The sequence below is a fragment of the Geospiza fortis genome, unplaced genomic scaffold (assembly GCF_000277835.1).
Source record: "Geospiza fortis unplaced genomic scaffold, GeoFor_1.0 scaffold909, whole genome shotgun sequence".
NCBI lineage: Eukaryota > Metazoa > Chordata > Aves > Passeriformes > Thraupidae > Geospiza > Geospiza fortis.
In genome coordinates, this window is record NW_005054520.1 from 237,081 (window position 1) to 247,025 (window position 9,945).

Sequence of the window (9,945 nt, forward strand, 5' to 3'; positions counted from 1 at the left end):
GCTCCGCCGCCCCCGAGGCCGCGGCGCCCCCGGGCCAGAGCAACCCGTGACTCTCTCCTTCCCTTCCCCCGCGCCGCAGCTCCGAGGGGCTCCCGCCGCACCCCAGGGGAAGGAGCTGGACCATAAGGGCGGCAGAGGACAGGACAGCCCGGGCACCCGGGGTGAAGTTTTTATTTCAGCTTTACTCTCTTCCAGAGGGCGCAGAGGCTGAGAGATCCCACATGCCGGGGGTGAGGGATTGTTTCCCCACGCTGCCCAGCGCCGGGGAGAGCTGGAGCCCGCCAAAGTGGAGCAGCACCGAGAGAGGGCAGCGATGCCATGCGGCGAAGTCGCTAGGACAGGAGCAGCGGGAATTGACAGCTGCCCCTCCTCAGCAGACTAAAAAAACACCCACGTGACTTTTCAGTTTGGGATTATCTTTATTGTACAGTTTATAAAAAGCTTTTCCCAATGCGCGTGCTGCGTTAAACTTCCGTGCCGTCGTGCAAATTGCTGTGGACTTTGACTTCCAAGTTCACCTGCTTCACCTTCCTGCCGTGCCCCTGGCAGCCACCGCCGTAGTCCCGCGGGGGATGAACGTTCCTGACGGTGCAACACCGGCTGCCCACGGCCTGCGGGCCGCCCCGGGGCAGCTCCACCTTGGTGTTCAAGGGGTGCTCCTCGGGAGCGCCCCTGGCAGCCTCCCGCTTCCTCCGCAGCTTGCGGCACTCCCTGGCCAGGAGGCAAATTCCGGACAGCACCAGCAGCAGCAGAGTGAGGGCGGCAAAGGCGCTGCCCAGGGAGGCGCCTGCTTGGGACAAGGAGGCTGCGGCGGCAGCTTCCTCCCTCTCCAAGAGCAGCGACTTCATGTTGGTGCCGTTCTTCAGCTGGTCGCCCTCGTTGTCATAGATGAGGGAGTCATCCAGCGCCTCGGGCAGGTCCCTGCGGCCGCGCTGCCAGTGGCGAGCCAGGGAGCGCTGCACACGGGGCCCGGCCGTGCCCTCCGGGCCGATCACGTAGATCACCTGGAGGTACCACTGGTGCCCAGCTTCCACCTTTCCCAAAGAGAAGGCACAGACAGATGTCATTAACATCTGTCGGGTTTTACATCAAGTCATTCTGTTAAAGAGCTGGTGTGTTTTGTGTCCTGTGTCTGACAAAGTCATCTCAGTGGGTTTTTCTAAGCAGTAACACTGACTACCCAGTGGGGTGTCCAGCCTTTGCCAGAGGCAGTAATTTATTCAGGAACATGAATAATATGCTTTTAAAGAGCTTTTTCATTAGTGCTTCAGGGAAAAAAAAATCACCAGAATAATATCCTAATCTCCATTTCCTGTGTCAGAGTTGAATTCTGAGGGCCCAGAGCCTGCAATTCACCAGGTGTTTAGGAGGTCCTGGACAGACAAGTCAGTGTTGGGCTACCAAAAGCACTGGGTACATACCTTGTAGAGAGCATCCACCTTGAGAGTGAATCCATCAACTCCGGGCATGCTGCTGACCGAGTGGAACTCGGACAGCTCAGAAGCAAAGTGGGCGTCAAAAGGCACATCATGGAAATACTTATCCGTCACTTCCGGCTGGTTTCGGTCCTGGAAGGCAGAGAAGTGGCCTGAGGGATGCTGTCTGCTTTCCCAAAAGAGGCTGGAAGGCAGGGCACTACCTAGGTAAGAGCTCTAATGCAAATGCCCCATCTCCACACCTACATGTGCGCATGGATTAAGGGACACTCATGGACAAAGGGTGGGAAAAACCGGTCCCGTGTTCACAGTTTGCACCAGCAGTACAAAACATCCAGTGAGCTCTTTTCCTTATCCCTCTGCAGTCAGGATCTGCCTGCTGCCCGAGGAAATCCCAGAGAGGAAGTAGGAGCACAGCACTCACCAGGAGCAGGAATCGGTGCTTCAGGTACTTGTTGGGCTGGATGCAGCCGTACTGGGGCCCCTCGTTGTAGACAGTGCCTGTGGGGTCGAAGAAGGGCACGTAGCCATCCCTGCCCGTGCACAGGTAGACCTTCTCCAGCTGCAGCCTGTACGCCGCGTTCAGGTTCTGCTCCGGGTGCCAGAGCACGCGCCCATACAGGATTTGCCCTGGGAATAAAGAGGGGCAGGTGGGATCCCCCAACCAGGGGAACACTGCCAGAGCCAAGTGTGCCAGACCACAGGTGAGTCTGTGCTGAGAAGGGTTGGGATTGTTTGGGAAGGGCTTGGGGGTTGCGAGTGGCAAAACAAGGTGCCAGAGCATGTTGTTGTTTTACAGGGCTGTTAGATGCTCAAAATGCCATTTATTGCTGTGGAAGAGGCAAAGCCACATCTGGGTTTTGCCCTTTCCTCTCCAGGAAATGGAAGCTGTGAAGGGAAAAACAGTGGGAACAAGCAGAAGGGGAGAGGTAAATCCTACCCTTGGAAAAAGCCCCTTTGTAATCCATTTCTGCCAGAGACATTTCCGACTTGGTGGGGTCCATGAGAAAAACCTTCTCATTGTTGCAGAGCTGAAACTCTGTGTTCAGGGAATAAACAACTGGAACCGGGCGGTTTGTCTGCTGGAAGGCAATCGGGATCAAAAACCTGGAATTGGGACAAGGAAGGAAAGAAAGGGGAGATGAGGTTTGTGCAGCCCAAAGGGGCTGGCCCTGCCCTGCTGCCCTGGGGCCAGGGCCTCCTTACCGCTCGGGAGCGTGAGCCGTGCAGGGCAGGGGCTTGTCTCCAGGCTCTGTCCATGGCTGCGTGGGCTGCACCGTGCAGGGGATCAGCAGGATGGTGTATTCTCCAGAGTAATCCTTCCTGGGAACAGACAGGAGCAGTCACCAAGCAGAGCTCTGAGCTCTTCACCCAGGGCAGCAGCTCTCGCTTGCCCCGGCAATGTCATCCAGCAGTCCCTGAGGGACAAACGTGACCTCCTGAAATGCACCGTCAGCTCTGGGATCAGCCTATCCACAGGCTTCATTGCTGGAAAAATTCCTTTACAAGAGGCTGAGCTGATTTTCCTCTCAGTAGAACAGTGTTCCAAGCTCTGGCCAAGCTCCTGAGCATTTCACACTACTGCAGTGGCTGCTGGAGGGGTGCCAGGGAGAGTGTGGTGCTGTGGGAAGCGGCTGAAGGGGACTGGACCCCCAACCCTCACCTGTTGTAGGAGCTGGTTGCTCTCCAGAGCTGGTAGGGAGAGTCAAAAGTCTGAGCACTCCACAGCAGCTGCAGGTCAAACTCGATCCCTCCCAGGTGCTCTGGAGTCATCAAGGAGGACCTGACATCTGGCAGGCTGTGGTGCTCCATGACAAACAGCCCTGGGGGAGGACAAGGAGGTGACAGGGCACAGAGGTCCCATGTTGTCAGCACAGAGGGGCTCCTGGCAGGGACAGGGACTTGCTCTGCTGCCTGTGGTGCCAGAGCAGAGCTGTGCGTGACCCTGCTGTGTGTCCCTGCCAGGATCAGTGCCCTCACCTCTGAACTTGGCCTGTGTCCTGAACTCGATGACGAGGCGGCCATCATCGCGGATGTAGATGCGGATGATCTGCAGCCGAGCTGAGAGCACACTGTCCGTCTGGATCCCTGCAAGCACAGCGGGGCCACGCTCGCTGCTCAGCTGGGCTCTGCCAGCCCCAGGAGCTCTGGGAGACCTCCCAAAGGCAGGGTTTCCTTGGCATCATCCTCCAGTGAGCCAGCTGCACATTTCCTCCCTCCCCCCCTGGCTGCCTAAGCCCCCCGCAGGCATAAGGAAGGAATATTCCGAGTGCCCGCTCCCTCAGGACTCTGGTGGCAGTGCAGGAACTAAGGGGAAACATGACGGAGCCATTTATTCCACAGCCCTTGGAGTGCCCCAGGCTCACCTGTCCTCCAGAGCACAGTGTCGTAGAAGAAGGAGAACTCCATCTCCGTGTGGTGCTCCAGGGAAGCCCAGCCCCTCGGCGCCGTCACATAGATGTAGGACACGTACAGAGGCACGTGGACTGTCAGGAAGGACTGGGCAGAGTCCCTCACCTGGCAATAAAAACCCAAAAAGGGGGTTAGGCACCTTCAGGGGAGTCAGAGGTGACTCTGGGTATTCTTTACCTCAGACAAACTTGGGTTTTAATTCAGGGGCAATGCTGAGGCTCACTGGGACCATGGGACAGAGGAGCTCTAGGTTGAATTTCACCTCAAAACACCCCAGTTTCCAAGGCTGGGAATTAAAAATCAGCAATTCTGCTTGCTCAGGCCTCCCAGAGCTCTCCATTTATTATCTGTAGAGTGCAGCTGCACTTTGCAGGCCCCGGAGAATCCAGGGAGATGTTCCAGCCTGGCTGGGGCCAGGCTCCACATGCTCCACTGGGCAATTGTTCAGGCCAAGTAGCTTCTCTGGGCTTGTGCAAACAATTGGAGCTATAAAAGGAAACTTAATGAAGTAGTCCAGGCTGGCAGGAATTAAAAGAGATGACTCTGGTCCTCGCAATGTGCCTGGGAATTTAATGCCTGAGCTTAGGGGAGGTGGAGTGGGCTGCACATGGATAATGCAGCCACGAGAGGGCGGTGAGACACCTCACATAGTGGAAGCCACTCATTTATGGAGGAACATTCCTGGCTTTTGGTCTGCCAGCCTGTTAATTAGGAAATGAGTTAAAATATCCCATGGCCTCGCTCTGTTGTGGAGCATGGACTGAGCTGCCTCTGCTCTGTCCTTGGCTCATTTCTATTGGCTGAGAACACAGCCAAAATTATAAAAGAGAGCCCAGCTGAGGATGTTTTGTATTTCCAGTATGGCTATACATTAAAAAAAAACCAAATATTTTCCTGGTGCTCTGAAGATTGAAAGAATAAAACTTGCGATACTCCTAGGAAAATAAATGAAATAAATGCACACAGCACTGTTCTCTTCCAGGTGACAGGGGGGTAAAGCTCCACCTGCACAGAGCAGAGCAGCAGCTACACTCAAGTGCAAGGCAGAGCTGTGCCTGGGAACTGAGATCTGGGATAGGTGGGAGAGCTGGGGATGGGCCTCTCACCTGGAAGTCAGCAGTGACAGAGCCTCCACAGACATCAATTAACTCGGTCATGTCGTAATAGGCATCGAAGGTCCAGATGCAGCTCTTGAGGTTGAGGTGCTGGTACAGCTGGATGCTCCTGGGCTCCCTCACCGCAGGGTCCAGCTGGTAGGGCCGGTCATAGCCCGGGCCCAGCACCGAGCTCTCCGGGGCCACCTCGGCCAGGAACCCTGCCTCTGAGGGACACAAACCAGGACAATGACCCCTCCCGACTTTAAACTGCCCCAGGCCACATGCTTGCTTCACTCTTGAATCACCAGAGCTCCTCTCCCTTCCTTATCCTGGAGGACACACTCAGGTCTTCACAGGGGAAAGTGTTACAGGAATGGGGCAAGCATCCTAAAAATCAAACTTAGGGACCGACTGATTCAAGGCTGAAGTTAACCTTTAAGAAATGAGGAATGGGTTGAGTATGGAATTATCAGAATAAAGTACAAGATCCTGCCTGGATCTAGCATGGACTTCATTCCCTGGAGTGTCAGAGTGTCAACAATCTGCCTGTTCTTTCCAGCTCTGACATTTCTTTCAGCAGTGAATTGATTTTGTTGCCTCATGGGAGACCTCAGTGACCCAGACACAGAAATCCAGCCCTGCAGATCCCTCTCTAACTGAGAGGATATCACAAAAACAATTTAAAAAGCAGAAAATCACTAGCACAACATGAACCTACAACCCCAAATGTTCCCATGCCCGGAATCCCATCTCCAATGGGGCAACTCTGGTCACTGCTGTGAGACCAGGAAGATTCACTGCTATTTACATCATGTCAAGAGAGCTCAGAGGAAGACAAAGACCCCTTCTCTGATTTCTTTCCAGGCTTCCACCTTCAGGAAGCAAAGGCTGGCTTTGAAGGTTACCTGAGATGCCTCTGAGGTCCCTGGCAGTGACCAGGTTGGAGCAGACGTGCTGGTGCCTGTAGATGGACTCAGAGAGCAGGAAATGCAGGTTGTGCAGCGGCAGCGTGGAGATCAGGGGCAGCATCCCATCCTGGTGGGGGATCTGCACCGAGATGTGGATCCTGGAACAAGCAGCACGTGAGACAGCAGAACAGAGCAGCCTGGCAGGCACAGGATCCCCACAGCAGCACAGCCTTAAGCTGTCCCCCCAGCTCCCCGCTGCTGAGGAGAAGGGCACCCCCTCAGCTGGGCAGGCTGTGAGCAGAGAGTGGGAGCAGGAACCCGAGCAGCCCATGGTGCCTGAGGGATGTGGTTTCACACACACATCGTGCTTGTGAGCCCGGGCACCCCTGTAAGCCCAGGGGGGCTGGGGAAGGGCTGCACTCCCCTTTCTCCAGCCTCATACCTGTTGGGATGCTCCTTGTGCTTCACATCCAGGTACTTGAGCGTGGCAATGAAGGACTGTGCCTGGAACCCTCGGGCCGTCCCCGCCACCACGGGCGTGTGGCAGATGGCGCTGTCTGTGCCTATGGTGACCGCGCTGCTCCTCAGGGGGGTCCCCACGTGGCCGGCCCTGTCCACAGCCTTGGCCACGCAGCGCACGTGGAACCGCCTGCTGAAGTAGATGCTGTCCAGCACCTGAGGGAATGAGGAGGGGGAAACCACTGGTGCTTCCAGCAGGCTAAGGGAAAACAGCGCTCAGTTTCTAAACCCAAACCCCCAGGCCTCAGATCCAAGGAGACTTTAGTCTGGAATGTCTGTGTACCCTGTGGTTGACGCTGGTGAAGGGGGTGTTGTCCGTGACGGTCTCGAAAGGCGACCGGGCTCCGTTGCCGTCCGTGGGGGCGGCCACTTCCCAGCTGAACTGGATGGAGGACTGGTTGATGCCAGCCTCGGCACAGCGCTCCCTCATCAGGGCGTACTTGGGGAAGTGAGGGTCACAGGGAGTCACACAGACCAGGGGGTAGCCTGGGGAGGGGGATTTCCTAGCGCCCTCCTTGGTCACTTCTTCCACGCGGTCGTAGTCGGCCAGGGTGACAACCTGTGTGGAGGCAAGAGGGGCTGAGGGAGAGGGTGGAAAATGCCATCCTTCCCTCCCACGTTGTCACTGCAGCTCTTCATTTTATTTCCAAAATCCCACTGCGGTTTCCAATCTGTACTTGCAGGGCACTAAATCACATCCACTCACCACGGGAGGTGCTGGGAGAATCAGGCTCCCTGCTGCCTCTTGATCCAAAATAGTCACTGTGGCAGTGCTGATGTCTCCCAGGACTGCTTCCACCGGATCATCTGGGCCCAGCACCAGAGAAAAGGACTCGTGCCATTCCCGGTCCTCGTTGGACATGATCTCCACCTTGAACATGATGTGGGCCACACCTGGGGGAGCGAGTGCAAGAGAAACAGGGAAGTTGATTCATCACCAGAGACTGCTCTCAAGTTCTCATCCAAGCCCTGCACAGCTGCTCCAGGCTGTGACCACAGAGACATTATGATAAAATACACATTATAAATTTTATTTCCACTCATTGCTGCTAATAATTTACCCAGAGGAGTCTACAATCAACATAAAACTCCAGCTATGACAACTGATCCAATCGATCCAGTGATAGATTTACTAGCAGATGCTGACTGAGGATTAATAATGACTGTCTTGTATTAGCTGTCTGGAGGAAAAACCTGGGATGCAAAGCACATTCCTATCCCTCCTCTCCCTCAGATCGGTGTGCAGAGCTGTTTAGTGAGGGTCCAGCAACATGGTCTGAGGTGCTCACAGCCCTGCATTCCCCGAGAAGGACTTCACTCTGCCAGGTGCCAGCGCTCCCTCCTCTGGTCCCATCATCCTTCGTTTAACACATCAGCTAAAATTCCTGCGACAAGTGGCTTTTCCCACATCCCCTGGGCGTTCTGGCCACGCCCCCACCTCTAACCCTCCCCTCGAGGCCCCTTTACCTGGGCTGAACTTGAGCATGCGGCTCTTGGGGTAGTAATCCACGCCGGCCTGCGCTGAGCCGTCGCGGGTGCTGCAGCGCACCCGGGAGGTGCGGTTGTGGTCGCCCCTGCGCACCACCGGGATGCTCAGCACCCCCACGCCCTCGGGGCCCGCCGGCTCCCGCACCTGGTACGCCGCCTCCTCGAACTCGATGGTGGGGGCTGCAGGCACAGCAGGGAGGGAAAAGCCCCGGATTTGCACCCCTGGCTCCTTTCAGGCTCATCCACACACCTTCAGGGCAAGGAGCTCCTCAAAGCGCGGGCCAAAAAGGCTTGGGTGTGACTTAGGGTAAAACCTAAGGAGGGTGTTGGGCTACAGAGAATGGCAAATGATTCTCCAATGCCTGCCTCCCACACGTCCCCAAATCCCTGCCACGTGCTGGTGATGCAGCCTGGCATCCCTCTTCTCCCCCACAGATCTCTCCAGGCTGTGCTGCTGTGGAGGGAGAGGAACATCTCCCAAAGGAAGCACAGCAACTCCAGCTGCAGGGGAATGGGAAATAGGAGAGGTGGGGGGGGTCCAAACACTCCTATCCAGCCTCTCCCTTCAGCCCAGCCAGTGCACAGCAGTGACCTGCACACAGGGTTGTGACTGTGGCACCGAAGGCATCCACATTGATGGGGCTGTGCTGACTCCCTGGGACCCCCCACACACCCTTGCTGAGCAGCCTCACTCACCATCTTCCTCGTTGGTGACAGTTATGGTTGCCACATCCATCTTCCCAATCCTAGCTCCACTCCAGTGGTTTCCAAGGGGGCTCCCCAGATACACCTGGAACTGCTCTTCTGGTTCGAAGGCAGAGTCGTCACTGATGTGAACACTGCAGTTCTTCACCTAAGGCCAAATGAAGAGGAGAAAGCAGCAAACTCTGATAAAGCCACATAAAGGCCAGGCTATACTTCCCTATCCAGGGCTGCACATTGGAGTGCTGTCCATCCTGGAAGAAACCCTTCCATTTTTAGGGCTGCTCCTTCAGGGTGGACCAACCACATTGTCACATGATGAGACAGAGTAGCAAAAGCATCTCCTTCCACAAACCCACAGCTCTCTGTACAACAATCCTGGGTCCTCCTGATGCATCAGATTTGCATTTCACAATTTAACCAGTTCCATCCTGGAACACCCAACCCCTTCAGAGTGGGTCACATTGCCAGGACAAGAATTTGCATCGTCTGAAACCAGCCTGGATCAGTCTGCCATCTCCCTCTGGTGACAGAGGGCCGAGGAGGAGATGTGAACCTCTCCCAGCACTGGTTCTTCACTCCCCCAGGAGGCAGGTGCAGCTCACCTTCTCCCCTTTGAGGAAGGTGATGCGAGACTCCTCTGCATCCCTCCTCTCGGCAAAGTCCTCCATGACCTGCGCTGTCAGGCTCCGGGTGTAGCACCTGACGGAGGACTCGTAGCTCAGGTCCCCCGTGCGGAAGATGGGGATGTGCAGGGTGCCCTCCTTCTCCCTGGCCGTGTAGGTGTCCTTGGTGAACTGCATGCTGGGCACTGCAGGGGGGCAGAAACAGAGCCAAGCAGTGCTGGGGATGCACAGAGAGCCAAGGGGCTGGGAGGGAGCAGTCACAGCTGCCAGGGATGACTTACCATCCTGGAAGATGTCATTGATGGCCACGATGGCTTGGAAGGGCTTTGCCAGCTCGGCTCCGTGTGGGGAGCTGAGGTAAACAACAAATGTCTCCAGCCCTTCTATCACTGGGTACTGGGCATCATCCAGAATTGTCAGGGGGCAGAACTGGGAGGAAAGTGGAATTCCTGCTATTAGACATACAAAGCTTTCATCCTTCCCAGCACTCACATTTGGGAGTCTAGTGTAAAGCCATTATGTCATTACATTTTCTGAGTCCATTAGTCAATGTAAAGAATGTTCTACATAAACTCAGCCTATCATATCAGAGAACAGGCAGCCATCCTTGCCCTGGAAGAGGTGGCATGACCAAATCTCTCCAGGCTGGAGTGCTGATGTCATGGGGAATCTGTGCCTAGCAGAATCATTAACAGTTCTCAAGTGGCCCTGAGAGGATTTTCAAAACAAATGGCAGATATGCACAGAAACACAAGAC

The 9,945-nt window shown here is 55.6% G+C and overlaps 1 protein-coding gene across 1 annotated transcript in view; it reads right to left on the reverse strand.

Annotated features, from left to right (window-relative positions):
* Nucleotides 1–399: 399 nt before the first annotated feature.
* FRAS1 (Fraser extracellular matrix complex subunit 1) overlaps nt 400–9,945 on the reverse strand; it is a 104,123-nt gene continuing 94,577 nt past the window's right edge. The window contains 17 exon segments of the mRNA XM_031063660.1: nt 400–1,034; nt 1,422–1,568; nt 1,861–2,066; nt 2,377–2,543; nt 2,643–2,759; nt 3,100–3,259; nt 3,417–3,524; nt 3,803–3,953; nt 4,955–5,169; nt 5,851–6,011; nt 6,296–6,528; nt 6,656–6,931; nt 7,079–7,266; nt 7,840–8,040; nt 8,557–8,713; nt 9,168–9,373; nt 9,470–9,617. Coding sequence (XP_030919520.1) covers nt 465–1,034; nt 1,422–1,568; nt 1,861–2,066; nt 2,377–2,543; nt 2,643–2,759; nt 3,100–3,259; nt 3,417–3,524; nt 3,803–3,953; nt 4,955–5,169; nt 5,851–6,011; nt 6,296–6,528; nt 6,656–6,931; nt 7,079–7,266; nt 7,840–8,040; nt 8,557–8,713; nt 9,168–9,373; nt 9,470–9,617 — 3,411 coding nt within the window. The 3' untranslated portion in view covers nt 400–464.